Source organism: Mus caroli, unplaced genomic scaffold (assembly GCF_978045245.1).
Source record: "Mus caroli unplaced genomic scaffold, Mus_caroli_1 scaffold_8, whole genome shotgun sequence".
NCBI lineage: Eukaryota > Metazoa > Chordata > Mammalia > Rodentia > Muridae > Mus > Mus caroli.
Window position 1 is genome coordinate 62,765,562 of NW_028227263.1, and position 15,208 is coordinate 62,780,769.

General features: G+C 46.9%; 1 protein-coding gene across 1 annotated transcript in view; it reads left to right on the top strand.

Annotated features, from left to right (window-relative positions):
* The window catches only part of Cemip (cell migration inducing hyaluronidase 1), a 67,198-nt gene extending 52,933 nt beyond the window's left edge, over positions 1–14,265 (top strand). The window contains exons 23-28 of the mRNA XM_029480162.2: positions 80–265; positions 3,230–3,434; positions 3,611–3,697; positions 5,155–5,312; positions 9,739–9,839; positions 11,488–14,265. Of these exons, the coding sequence (XP_029336022.1) occupies positions 80–265; positions 3,230–3,434; positions 3,611–3,697; positions 5,155–5,312; positions 9,739–9,839; positions 11,488–11,615 (865 nt within the window). The 3' untranslated portion in view covers positions 11,616–14,265. The remainder of the gene's footprint in view (positions 1–79; positions 266–3,229; positions 3,435–3,610; positions 3,698–5,154; positions 5,313–9,738; positions 9,840–11,487) is intronic.
* Positions 14,266–15,208: the final 943 nt, after the last annotated feature.

Consider the following 15,208-nt stretch of genomic DNA (forward strand, 5'->3'; position numbering starts at 1 on the left):
ATTTAAGAATTCTTTGGCCACTATTCCTGTGGTGTGCTCAAGGGCCCTTTCCCAGAACTAACCTCACTTTCCTTTTTAGGGGTGACTGGATCCGAGTGGGGCTCTGCTACCCAAGAGGCACCACCTTTTCCATCCTTTCAGATGTTCACAATCGCCTGCTAAAGCAAACGTCCAAGACTGGGACCTTTGTGAGGACTCTGCAGATGGACAAAGTTGAGCAGAGCTATCCTGGCAGGAGCCACTACTACTGGGATGAGGATTCTGGGTAAGTATGCTCCTGTGGTCTGGAGGAATGAGGCTCCTTCATTATGTATCTTGGGTCTCCCTATAACCCTAAGAACTACAGTGCAGTTTATGCTAATGAACACAGAATGCTTCCTTAAGCACTTTAACCCTAACACTAACCATGCTCTCAACCACTTAAAGACATCAAGACGTTGGGAGGAAAATTAATTCTCCATTAAATCTGCAAGTGGATCATAGGGAAATTTTCAGAAAAAAAAAGTTAAGGCAATAAACAAAAACAAATAAACAACCATGTTGTGTAAATCCACTGCCCCCAACCCAAAAGGAACAAACAATATTCTAATTTGAAAATGTGAAAAGAAGACCCTGGAAGAAAAAGAGTAAATTGCTCTGGGGTCATAGCACAAACCTACCCCAGCAGGATCTGAGCCTAGAGCTAGCTATACCCCCAGCCCTCCCACTTCTGCTAACTGGGTCCTGGTCAACGGAGACACAGTGGAAGCAAAGTGTCTGCATAAAGACACTAGGGAACTAGTGATCATTTCCCCTAAATAAATCTGTGGCCAGGAGATGGTTCAGTCAATCAAGCACCTGATATGCAAACATGAGGACCTGAGTTCAGTCCCCTAGAACGTATGGAAAAAAATATATATATATAGGCACAGTGACATACATCTGTAACCCCAGAACTAGAGGGGGAGTGCAGGTAGATTCCTATATCACTAGCCAACCTAGTTTAATCTGAAAAGTTCAGGTAAAAATAAAAATTCCTTTCTTAAAATTTAGTATGGACAGCTCCTGAGAATGACACTAAGAGTTGACCTGTGGTTTTCACATTCATGCTTACACATATGTCTCTGTACACACACACACACACACACACACAACCCAGACTAATTGTTGAGGAAGTCTAGTATGCCCCAGAAGGATAAAGATGGCCACAGAAGCCTTCTAGCAAGTAAAGCAAAAGATTATTTAATGGGCATTTGGCTTTCTTTCTTTCTTTCTTTTTTTAATGAGGAGAAAACAAAGTAGCTGCTCTATTTTAAAAGAATAATCAACTTGCCATAATTAGGGGTAAAGTGGATATAGGCTGGCTGGGAGAGGGAGTTCCAAGATGGTAAATGAGCCCTGGCTTGGCTTTAGCTGTATTCTTCACAACTGGGCTTATCAGTTATTACCCAAGGGAGTATCACCAAATAATGAAATATGGTATAATAGAAGGAAACTAGGAGCCCTAGTTTCTTCCCTATCCCAGGGCCTTGGCATTCAGTTCAGCTCACTGGAGCATCCATAGGTTGTAGGTCAAGGCCAGAGCTATGATCTGTGTGGGAGTATGGGATGGATGATCTCTCAGACTCCCCTTGCTCTGATCTGGCAACAAGGAAATCTTAACACTGTTAAGACCAGTAAGAGACTGTGCCAACTGCTGCCTCTGGGTCCTTAGCATTGATTCTTATAAGGAAGTGAACATCAGTGTGATGTACCCATGGGCAACACTCAAAGAAGGTGTCACCTCTGCAGCCTCCCCCACCATGCAGAGCATATGGATGGCACTGGCTCTGTCCTTGACCTTGAGCTGGGGACTGCTCTACCTGACAGTTTCCATCACTTAATGCCAAGAACAGGGGTAGTTTTTGTTTGTGTGTTTGGTTTTCGTGGTTTTTGACAGGTTATCACTATATAGCACTGGTTGACCTAAAGCTTATTATATAGACCAGGCTGTCCTAGAACTCACAGAGATCCACCAGACTTTGTCTTCCAGGTACTGAGATTAAAGGTGTGTGCTACCACTCCCAGCAGAACAAAGGGTCTTGCTTTGGAGTACCTTGAAGCAGCTCAAGTCCACCTCGTGTGAGGGTTATTCCCTCACATTCTCTCACACACATGAGTGCCTGTGTACACCAAGTCTCTGGAATTAGACTCTTCTCTCCAGCTGCCTTCTTTTCTTAGTTCCTTGGGACAGCAATGGTACAAAAGAGTCACATTAGCCACTTCTCACCTGCCCTTACAACTCAAGTACCAACTAGTAAACAAGCCCTGCCACTTCCTTCATTCTGGCTCACAAGAGCGTGCATCCTCTTGCCTCCCTATAGCTAATGAACAACCTATTAAGAATCCAGTGTGAGCCCCTACTGTGGTCAGAGTGGGTAGGCTCTGGCACCCTGGCCCAAAGCCAAGTGGGTTCATTGAAAATTGGCTCTCCCGAAGAAGAGTGTAGAGACAATCAGGACCTTATCTTTAGGCTTTGCAGACAGGACTCGGCTTGAGAGCATTTCTCTGAGATGAAAGAAAAACAATAAATGGCAAGTTAGTACTGTGGCAGCTACATAATCTGCCTTCCTGGAACACGGGCCAGGTTCCTTCACAGCAGTTACTATTGGAATAAGTTATGGCTTGAACAAAAGTAGAGTTAGGATCCATGATGGGACAGGAAAACTCCCAGCTCTGTTATTCCCAGTGGTATGGTCAGTTCTCTGAGATAAATGCGAATTCCCAGTTCCCATCTGGGAATCAGTGTGAGAATAGTACACTGTGGGCAGGTTAACAATTAAGTGAGATGATATGCCAACCGACAATTGTATGACATGTAGTTGGTCCTCAGAAAATATTTGCCAGAATATTTAGCTCCTTCTTCACTATCTATCCATCTATCTATCTACATACACACACGTGTGTGTGTGTATGTGTGTGTGTGTAATTATTCTTCCAGCTGCATCTGACTCTCTGACAAACACAATTCCATGATTTAAGGTCCTTGGGAATGTAACCTCAGTGATCAGGAAATTGGCTATTTGTTTGCTCATGTGTTTACTTGAGACAGGTCTTAATAGGCAGCCCTGCCTGGCCTTGAACTTAATATGTAAACCAGCCTGACTCTGAACTTGGTTGGGGAAACAGGTGGGAGCCATCATGTCTGATCTGAGAGCGGAGGAGGTTCTAATTGCCCTCATAAGAATACCCAGATTCCTTCTGTGCACAGGTTGCTCTTCTTGAAATTAAAAGCCCAGAACGAAAGGGAGAAATTTGCTTTCTGCTCCATGAAGGGCTGTGAGAGAATCAAGATTAAAGCTCTGCTCCCAAGGAATGCAGGCATCAGCGACTGCACGGCCATGGCTTACCCCAGGTTCACTGAGAGGGCCATAGTGGATGTGCCAATGCCCAGGAAGCTCTTTGGGGCTCAGCTGGTAAGTAGCCATGGCAGGCTGGGCCCTCTGCCTCTAGGAGGCTTAGACAGAGCTGAACTCATCTCTGGATACCTACTCAGCTCCACGACTCAATTCTGGGTCAAGGCACAGAGCACATGAGGAGGAAGAACCCTCAGACCTCACAGCCTTACAACTGTTCTGTGTTTGTTTTTCAGAAGACAAAAGACCACTTCCTGGAAGTGAAGATGGAAAGTTCCAGGCAGCACTTCTTCCACCTTCGGAATGACTTCGCTTATATTGAAGTAAGCACAGATTCTGCAGGTGCAAGGCTGCTCACTGGTGTGGAGTAGATGTATTAGCTGCATTGGTCTCACTGTGACACAGTACATAATCAGTGATGACTGATAGGAGGAAAGACTTACTTGGCTCGTGGTTTCAAGGAGCTTTGGTCCATTGTAGTGAGGAAGGTATGACAGAATAGGCCAGTTCACAGAGGCCTGATGTCACAGTTACTATTCTATTGCTGTGACATTTATCACACAGTGTGAATATTATCACATTGATTCCTAGATGGGGAAATTAGGTCAGAAAACCGAGTACATCACTGAGAGTAACAGAGCTGGCGTTTTTCCATCCCATCATGGATCCTAGCTCTCTTTTGTTCAAGCCATAACTTATTCAAATTATAACAAAACACCAATAAGCAAGGAAGTTTATATGTGGATGTGTTTAATGTGGACCTTAAAGTTTCAGATGGCTTGAGTTCATGATGACAGAGAAAAGGTAAGGTGGTAGGAAAAGCTGGGAGCTTCCATCTTGATCTACAAGTAGGAGGCAGAGAGAGACCCTGGGAATGGCAGACTCTTTTGAAACTTCAAAGACTGACCCTAGTGACACACCTCCTCTAACTAGGACACACCTCCTAATCCTCCCTAATCAGTTCCACCAACTGGGGACCCAGTGGTTCAAATATATGGGCCTATGGGGCCATCCTCATTCAAACCACCACACCTACACATATGGCAGAAGCTGTTGGCCTCATGGAGGACCAAGAAGAAATAAGAGAGGTAGGAAGTGGAGGCCAGGAATAACTTCCAAACACTGACTTCCTCCAGCTAGAGTTTACTTCCTAAAGGTTCCACACATGTCTAGAACATCATCACCAGGTAGGGAGAAAGCATTCAAAACTTGAGCCTGTGGGGACATGTCAGATCAAACTGTAATAGGTGGTACTGTGATAAGCTGGATGGGTTAAAACAAAAGAAAGTTATTCTCTTTCAGTTTGGGAAGCTAGAAAGCTTCCTCTAACTTCTGGTGGCCCTAATGGACCTTTGGATTAGAGTTACATCACTGACATCTCTGTCCCGTCTTCATGAGGCCCTCTCTCATTTGAGCCTATCTTCTACCTCTTAACTTTCTTCCTAAGAGGCCCCATCATTAGATTTAGGGCCTACCCCAAACATTCTAAATGATCCTGCCCTGAGATCACCAATGTATATGTCATTAAAACATCTTCAGAAACACTATTTCTAGATAAAATAAAATTCAGAGGTTCCTAGTGGGCATATCTTTTGGGAGATTACTATTCAAACCTACAGAGAGCACAGTTGGAAGAGGTGTGAAGAGTTCTTATAAGTAGAGCAGCTGTGCAACCAAACTATGTCTTTAGTGTCTACATAGGAAGGATACCTACAGGAAGGAGAACCTGGGCCTCAGCTGCCCCAAGATCTCTCACTCCTCTGTTGCTTTGGTCTTGCAGGTGGATGGGAGGAAGTACCCTTGCTCAGAAGATGGCATCCAGGTAGTGGTGATTGATGGGAGTCGAGGTCACGTGGTGAGCCACGGCAGCTTCAGAAATGCCATTCTGCAGGGCATACCCTGGCAGCTCTTCAACTACGTGGCAGCTATCCCTGACAAGTGAGTCTATGTCTCAGTTTCTGAACTGTCCAGTGACACAACAGATTCCTGGCTAGGGCCCAGTCCCCATGATTCTTGCCAGTCAGTAGGATCTGTGCCTACAGATTGTGTGTGTCTACTGGGTGGAGAGAACTTCATGTCTATTGCTGTGCATGCTGGAGGCAGGTCTTCTGTGGATGTAGGTCAAGCTGAGGCAGAGCCGAATGCTGCCTCACTCCTTGGAAGGCTGCCTGACCCTCTTCTCCCATCATAGCGCACTCTCCCAGTGATCTCATCCCCACCCACACCTCCAATAGGATCCAAATGCTGGTGGCTTCTGAAGCTCCCCAGCCTGGATCTCTTTCCTAAACCCCAGACATTCATCTCCAATGGCTACTTCAAGGTTGCCACCTAGATGTCTTGAATGGAACTAAATTCTCATCCCTTTTATCTTTCGATCCTCCAGATCAGCCCTCCTTCTGTTTTCTCTAAATTGTCACCCATCCAGATGTTTGAACCAGAATCTGAACTTAATCTTTCACATACACCCCCATTCTAACATAGTCTAAAACAGTCCATTGCCCTCCCTCCTGGTCCCTCCCTGGTGTCTGCTCTGGCCCTGCTCTATCACTGTTGGTCAACCAACACCATAAGCATAGGTTTCTGACAGGCTCTTTTCTTCCCATCTCCCATATTGGAAGTTAATTTGAGTGTCTTAAATGCTAGGATTCTCTCCTCACTTCCTTCCCGCTGTTTCCTCCCCACTGATGTCTTTTCCTATCCATCCACCATTCTCCACTGGAACACTGCTTGAAATAGAAACAGAAGCCTTAAACGATGCCTTATCAAGGAATCAGGCTTCCTGATGTTGACTCCACAATAGACTTACTTATGCATGTTCAGTCTCTGAACTACAATGTGGGTGTGGAAATCTCTCTGGAGCCACAAGCTAGTGGAAAGCTTGTGTGATTCATGTGGCACCTGTCACCCCTAGGTGCTTAGTAAATTGTTAATGAGTGGAGACAAGGACCTTCAGGATGCACTCTTGGGGGCTGGGAGGGGCTGGGACTGACTCTGTGTGTGATTCTGGAGAATAGGTTTTGCTCGGTCATGTGTTGTATCTGTTCTTCCCACACTCATCTATATCTGCATGTATGTGTGTGGAAGTAAATGTGTATGTGTGTACAGGGGTATGTATGCATGCCAGCGGAAGCCAGAAGACAAACAACCCTGGGTGTCATTCTTCAGGCACTTGTTTTTTGAGAAAAGGTCTCTCAGTGGCCTGGAAGTCATCAAGGCTGGCCAGCCTGGGGATCTGATGCTTGTCTCCACTTCCCTGTTGCTGAGATTACAAACACAGGTGCATCCACCATACCTGGCTTTATTTTACGATCTGGATTCTGGGTATCAAACTTGGATCCTTGTGTTTGCATGACAAGCACCCCTTAATGACTGAGTGAGACCCCCCCCCCAGCCCCACACTCTAGCTCTCAAGTGCAGATTCAAACAGGAGAATCTGACTTTCTAAGTTGGGAATGTACATTAATCATCTAGAGATCAGTGGGTTTCAGGCCTTTTTTGGCCATGGGCCATTTCTTGAGATGAAGCAGATCACAGAAGCTTAGAGTGAGAAATAGCTCCCAGAGTTCTGTTTGGAGTCTTGTGGAGTTCTTTACAGCCCTTGCACATCCCTAGGAGAAGTAAGGATGGTCTGAGTCAGACTTAGGCTGGTGGTGGATACACAGACAGGAATGGGTACCACTAACCCCTCCCTGGCCTCCTGGGAAGCAGCAATTGAGTGGGAGGGAGCCGTGCTTCTGTTCTGTGGTTCCAACCCAGCCTGGCTCTTATCCCTCCCTCCCCCATCCATCCACAGGACCACTACTGGCCATAGAATCCCAGCCACTCACACCTCAGACACTGTGGAGAGCTCTGGAAGCCCCCTCTGACCTTCCCCCAGTGGGAGATTATGTCAGGAGGCACGGGGACTAAATGGTCAAGAGGATAACGTGCCAGACAGAGAGACTATAGACTAAATCATACCAGGAAGCTATATGATAAGCAAGACCATCTCCCTGTCCCTGATGCCACCCCGAGTATGTGACCTTCCTTTGAGTTCACTGGTTCAGCCATAGGCCTTCAGTGTTTCTTCTTGTCTGAACAATGGGGAAATTTCCTCTTGGGAGCAGAGCCTGGATCCACCCCAAGGATGTGTTAGCAATGAATCCTCATTAATGGGCTTCACCTTGCCAATCCCTTGGGCCTCCTCCTTTTAGCCTTCTTAAAGAGCCCAAGACAGCCTCTCCACACCCCTCCGATTGGTCCTTACTGTGCACTAGCCCTTTGCCTGTTGACAGTCTTCCTTCTGCTCCCTGTGGGACAAAATCGGGGGTAATAGCAAGTTTCAGAATCCCATACAGTTTTTCCATGTCTGGACTGTGGTCTGTGGTTACAGAATTCCACTGAAATGGGAGTTAGAAACCCCGTGCAGCTTCTGCTCTGTTTCTGTTCTGAGGGTGGTGCTCACTCCCCATGTCTGGCCCAGCATGAGTCTGCCACCACAAAGGCTGTTTTCTTAGCACTGGGGGCTAAAAGCAGCCCAAGGGAGGAAGAACAGACTTCCCAGCTCAACTTTTGCAAATTAGGTTCTTCTGGCTCCTGCCCCCTTCCCTCCTGAGCAACCACTCTAGGAAGCCCTCCCAGATAATGTGCCCTCCTGAGCAACCACTCTAGGAAGCCCTCCCAGATAATGTGTAACTGTTCAGTCTCCCATTGACAAAACCAGGCAGGCAGATCTTGCCTGACCAGAAAGGGTGGTGACACATAGCAGAGCCATTCTGGAAATGCAACAACTACACAGTATCCTTCCCAGAATGCTCTCAAGCTGTGCCTCACTCTTCCTGAAGCTGAAAGGAGGTTGGGTGGCACAACGCTCAGTGTCTTCCATGGAAACCACTAAAATACACATATGGACTCCATGCTTCTTGCACATGTGGGATGAGAGCTCAGATCCCAGAACAAGTATAAAAAGCTAGCCAGAGGCCACACCTGTGCCTGTAACCTGTGGGAGACAGAGACAGGGCACTGTGCAGGACTCCCAGCTTAGCAGAAGGTTCAGTGAGAGACTCTGGATCAAGAGAATACCATGGAGGGTGAAAGAGCAGGATGCTTAACATCATCCTCAGGCCTCTACACGCACACAACACCCAGAGATCCACACAAAAAGGAAGACAAGAAGAGAAAAAGAAAGAGAATATGGGTCCCACTGGGAACCTAATGCGGGGCATGGTCACTGTTCTTATGAAGTCAGATGTGGTCTTTTGGGAAGGAAGCTTATAAGTCAGAAGGCCTGCTGTGTGAAGGCTGCCCAGTCCTTATGAGCCACTGCATCAGGTCTCCAAGTCTCCCTGCTGTCCGGCACTCGTGACAGCTTTGTCTTTTGATGGCTGCTACCTCCTCTTTCCTCCAGCCCCCAGTCTCATTCCTTCTTTGCTCCCTTCCAGCTGCCTTGTCTTTCTCCATCATCACCTTCCTATTGGCTTTTTATACCAAACAGTGTTGAAATGATCTGAATTAAGAAGTACATATTAGCTGGACAATGATAATGTAAGCCTGTAATACCAGCTTTCAGGAGGCAGAAACGGGTGGATCTCTGTCACAGACCCTCTGGGTCCCTTTGTCTGCGTGGACGGGTCTCTGGGTGTAGATGGGTGGAGTATGAATAGCAGATCTCTATGAGTTTTGAGGGCATCCTGGTCTACATAGTAAATTCCAGGCCAGCCAGGGCTCATAGTGGCACCCTGTCTCAAAACAAAACAAAGAAAAAATCAGAAAGGAAGGAAGGAAGGAAGGAAGGAAGGAAGGAAGGAAAAGATAGAGGAGGGAAGGAGAACAGAGGAAAGGACAAAGGGAGGGAAGGGCAAGAAGGAAGGAAACAGAAATGCACAAAACAATAAAATAGCTTTGAATTTTATGAGAAATGTATCTCAAGTGGAAAAATGCAATGTCCTAAATAAACCTATTTTATGTTAGAGAGAGAGGAAGAGGGTGGGGAGAGGGAGAGGGAGAGAACAGGGAGAGAGGAAATGCCTATGACGTCACACTGTGCTGGTAGAACACACAGGTGTTAGTAGAGCACCCTGAGATTCCATGCTTCTCACACATACTCTGTCCTGCTTACTGGAAGACAGTTAAAGCAGCGAACCCTATCTAAGCTTGAGAAGGCCACAGACACCAGATGTGGGCAAATGCTGGAAGATATTTGCCATTGAAAGGAAAGAGTATGTTGGTTAAGATGGAAGGAAGGATATCCTCTCTCAAATCTCTGGCCAGGCACTGGAACTGCCACTGCCACCTCAGGTCCTATCCAAGGCCAGCATCCCTCCCCCACACCCCTCAATGGAGTTTGCTCTCACTCCTGTCGTCTGACCAATCTCTTCTTCTTCAGTTCCATAGTGCTCATGGCATCAAAGGGCAGATACATCACCAGAGGCCCATGGACCAGGGTGCTGGAAAAGCTTGGGGCAGACAAAGGTCTCAAGTTGAAAGGTAAGTCTGAGTGGGGTTTAAGTGACCTCAGAACCAGGGCAGATGGTATAGAGATGCCATTATCCCTGCTGCATTTAGGACATTGTTTGCCACTAGGCTTGGGTACAGCCCCCAAGCCCTCAACATGGTCAATGGCCTCCTGGCCTGGTACCACGTGCTTACCATCCCTCACTAAGGCACATTCACTTTTCCTTATGACCAGACACTGATCAAATACTGCTAGAGCTCTTTGCCCCTCTACTCCTCAAGTGGTGCTTTACTCAATTAAAGCTTCATCAGAAACTGCCTTTGCCTGACTATTCAGCCTGACCAAGGACCTGCATCCTCTCACAAGTCCAGATGATGCCTGCTTTTTGTAGCATCTTTTACAGTTTGAAAATCTTTTTGTCTTCTAAGATAGGTGACAAAGAGAGAATTAAATCCCGGAGACTTGTTTACAGTCATAAAAGTCTTCTGCGATGAAACCCAACCCAGACTTCCTGGATATGATGGATAAATCTAGCCAGATATAAATATCCACATGATGTTCATTAGTCATAGATTGTTCAGAGCAAGGCCCCAGGGAGGTATAAATGAGAGAAAGCAGATGCGTGGATGGTGGTGACCAGGACAGCTACCGTTTGATGCCAGGCTTGCACCTTGTTGAACTTCTAATAACTATCTTGTACATTCACAGATAACTTGGGCAGCAAGGATAGTTCCCTCCACAGAAGAGGGAGAAATCTACAGTTACATAGTGAGGTGTTTTCTTCAGCTAGGCTATGGACCTTTGCTTCCCTGAACCAGGTCAAGTCTATCTGTGTCCTGATTATGATGAACATCAAAACTAGCAGTCTGTCATGCAAATGTTTATCCCAGGTAGCCAGAGAAAAATCTGGAAAGATACAAGCCTGTCACAGCAGCCAGTAGAGAAAGAGAACCAAGGTCCTTTCCGGCAAACCCCAGAGCTATTTGGGGGCTTCTATGTGTTAAATTAAGATGCTGTTACCAAAGCCTCAGATATATGATGACATATATCAAGTGGTACTTGTCCAGAGTTGATAGATGTACACTGCTCCCCAGTCTGGGCCACTCCTGAGTATAGACATGGACATCCAAGTCACTGAAGTGCAGGGCAGAGGCAGAGCACACAGAATGGGAGCCTAAGGTCTGGACTTCTATTCAGTCCCATAATGTGTGTCACTTGTCCTGGGACAATCCTTCTCTCCTAGAGCTGCAATGTAACAGGGCAGAAGCTAAGATCTAAAAGACAAATGCCACCATTTCACAGGTGGGATCATAGAATACAGCAACTTTCTGGTGATCCTAAGTCAGCTAGAAAGCAGGCAGGAGTCCTACGAGCACTCTTCCCTCCCCAGCCCCCCGTCCCCTGCTGTGCATAGCTCTCCTGTATCATACAGAGCCTTTACCCTACTGAGGTGGACATGAGGCTCAAGAGTGATAGCTACAAACCCCATACAAAAAGATACCAAATCCCAGCACCAGCTGGGCTGAGAGCTTACTCTAGAGGGCCAGAGCTCAATGTCACTAGGAAGGGATTGCCCTCTGGGGACAGAGGATGCTGAAGGGGAGCGCCAAGGCCTGGCTTGCAGCAATTCTCTAATAGCTTCATTATTTTCACCCACTCACTTGGTTCCTCACTTTATAGAAAAGATGGTGTTCGTCGGCTTCAAAGGCAGCTTCCGACCCATCTGGGTGACTCTGGAGACTGAGGACCACAAAGCCAAAATCTTCCAAGTGGTGCCTATCCCTGTGGTGAGAAAGAAGAAGCTGTAAGGAGAGTCTCCACTTGGTACCACCCCAGGCTGGAACCCTATAGTAGCCGGGGTCAGGATGGCTAGGCCCCCTGGTTCTCAGCTCTGCTGGGCTAAGGGACAGATATCAGAGACCTTGGTGCTGCCACCTGCCCCTACTCAAGTCTACCTGCAGCCCCTGGGCAGTGTTGGCCGATGCTACAACCTCCTCTTGGGTGCTTCGCTCCTATCTGTGCCTCATCAGTAGGCATGGGGACCATACAAAGAGACCTGGGTTGTACTGACAGCAAAGGGCCACTTGGGCAGGAACCCACCTAGGAGATGGTCTGGATAATGTGACCACTTACAGATTTCCATAGTCACTTTCAGATACATTAAGTAGCAGGTGGAAGGAGTACATCTTTATTCCTGTAAGTGAGGGTACAGCTTCCTGAGTTTAGGAGCTGGCGTATGGACAGAGCTGTCCAGCATGGCAGATTGCACTGGGGAGGAGATGGAACCCTGTCTACAGGGAATCCTTTTTTCAAGAGACTTCACCTGGCACACTGGGACAGGGACTAGGTGGATCCTGTTTGTCCTTCCTGAGATTACAGGACTCAACTGTATTTTGCTCTGTGCCTGGAGCCCATCAGTAGAAGTAATCATTGTAGCTGACATCTCCACTGAGTGCCCTGGATACAGAGAATGGAGCGATGAGAGCTCACACCTGGGGGTCAGCTGGTGACAGGCAGCCAGGTCTCAGCACACTTTGATACCAGGTTGAGAGAGCAGAGGTGGATTGGAGGAGGGGAACCTCACCACACCCAGAAACATGGGGAAGGCTTCTTCTGGGAGGTGATGGTCCTGGCAGGAATCAAGGACAGAGATGATGAAGAGAGAAGAGGTGGCCTCTGGCATGGTTCAGAGGTGAAGGCTTTCCTGCCACCACTTGCAGCATCTGAGTCATGCTAGGTCACCTCTTACTGACCCACTTGTGATAGAGAAGCAGGGTCTGCGGAGAGAAATGGACTGACTTACGATGCACAGAACCTCATTCAGATTGGTTTCCAGCCAGCCCCCTCTGACTCTGCGAGAGGGTGAAGTGAAGTTCACAGACCTGAGGCTGTACAATGGGGTCTCCAGTGCACTTCAGCTAGGAGCTGAGCAGAAGACTCCAGGAAATCTGAACATGCTCACGCCACAGTGAACCTGGGGTGTCAGAGATGGAAAGGACCTTGGGGGCCCTCGAGGACAATCTAGTCCAGCATTTTGTACCTACATCTGAGGAAAATGGTACTTGAACAACATAGCCAGGTCTGTGAGCCCCAAGCTCAGCAACCCACTGCCACACCACATTGCCTCAGTGGCTAGCCTGGGGTGTCCAGTATTCCCAAGTAGCTTTTGGAAGGGAACATATCACCTGAAATGGGGAGAAGAGGTCCAAAATATATGGTCTTTTGCAAAGGGCTTTTCCCTCTTGCCCCTCAGTACATACTGCCCACTCTCCTCTGGGCAGCAGCCCTGCCACTGTCTTTACACTGCCAGCCACATGTGGGCATGGGCTGCTCATGACTGTGGAATTCTCTTGGTGCCACCTTATTCCACAGTGGTGCTGGTATGCCCAAGGGGTATCATCAGGATATGCCAATGTGCTTCTGCTGGGCCAATTGGCTCCTTGTGGGGATCTGAGAGTGGTTGGCTCCAGACCAGGGTCTTTCAGCTTATGTTCACTCTGAGCAAATAGCTTCAATGCCTAGATGAGTGAAAACTATCCATGTCCAATATTCTTCTGAGACATCAGGGTTTCTTTGTGTTTCATGAATGAGATTGGTCCCCTTTCCTCCACAACCACAACCTATCTTTTTTAAAGAAGATTTGCTTTGGTCCCCTTTGTCCAGTGGTATTAAGGAGCCTTAGTCCCAGAGTCCACTTTCCAGGTTGAGCCAACTCCCAGGGCTTCTTTCCTACTGAATGGATCTTCCAGCTGCTGGGATGTGTCTGTGGGACCATGCCTCTTAAGACATAGTGGCTTCAGTTGCGAGTGTCAGAGAAAAGACCTCTTCTGGGGAGATGAGTGGGAGTGGGAGGGGGAGGGGATAAAAGTGACCTCATGTTTTTCTTGTCTAAGTTTCATTGACTTTTCAAGGCGAGGGTCTCACACTGTGAACCACTTAAGACTCGATCACTTTCAGGTGGCCATGAATGTTGAATGTCTTTGGCTCAGTTCATTTCAGCAAATACCTATTGGAAAGTTCTCTTGAGTTGTACATATGTTGAACAGTACAGGGTTCTGTACAGAAAGTGTTCTTTCCGAAACTATTCACCAAGAGTCGATATACAGGCATTTTCTTGGTAGCACAAAAGTCTTTCTTGCTTAGAAAGTTGCTCTTGTCCTTTCTGTTGGTCAGCATTGCCACTGAGTCAGGGGCCTTTGATTGAAAGGCTCATCTCTCCTGTTGGCTTAATAGCTGGCCCTTTCTTGTGAATTGGATGCATAGCATGTTTTGTATGTAAATGTTCCTTAAAAGGGTCACCATGAACAAAGGTATATTTTCTATTTATTTATTATATATTCACTTCAAGAAGTCACTGTCAGAGAAGTGAAGAGTCGTCTTAAGTATTACATTAGAGGATGTCCTTTGGACCACCGGAAGGAGGTGTGCCCAGAGCCAAGGACATCAGCTCTGGTTTGGAAAAATCCTGCTGTACCATATTAAACATACAAAGGATGTCATTGTCTTGTCTGCTTGTTCCATTTCCTGTTATAGTAGGTCTCGTTGTTAAACCAGTCATCTAGAGAAAAGGTAAATCATGGACATAAAACATGATCACCATCAAAGAAAGGTCTTTTCTTGATACTTTCCAGAAAGCTGATGATACTCACATTGGTATTTTAAAAATCTATGCCCCTAGTGTAGACAATAGAGTGTGAATCACCTGCATTTGCCACCCCCTTGGTTCCTAGTCTTGTTCCCAAGAGCTACTTATGTATTAGAATCCCACCCATCCCACAGGAATACTGAGAAGAGCAGATAGAAAGGTCCACTGGCAGAGAAGATGCCTTTCATGTGACCAGGCAAGACAGTGCCTGCCTCATCCTCATGTCCCTAAGCCATCCTGATGCTCTCGATCCTACCTCTCCTAGTGGGGAGGCTAGGGAAAGGGCTAGACAACCAACTGTTCTTCCCAGATTCTGACCAGACAACAAACTCTGTGACTAAGAGGAGCATGGGCATAGCGACAGAGAAACGAGTCCAACCTGAGCTCCAGACAAGGGATAGGGATAGAGGTGGGATGGGCTCGGGAGAAGAATGAGGGGGCACAACCATCAGAGCAGAAGGATATGGTCTAGACTACTTGTGGATACTGATATTTAATTAATTTAAGAACAGTTTAAAATGTCGTTCCATATCTGCACTGGCCACACTGCAGATGCTCCACTTCCATAAGAGTCTAGTGACCACCATTGTGGACTGTCTGGGTATAAAACATGACCACCATCAAGGAAAGGTCTTTTGTTGATACTTTCCAGAAAGCTGCTGATAATCACATTGGTATTTTTAAAAATCTATGCCCCTAGTGTAGGCAATAGAGTGTGAATACAGGTGTATACAATTCACTTAAGGGAGCTAACAG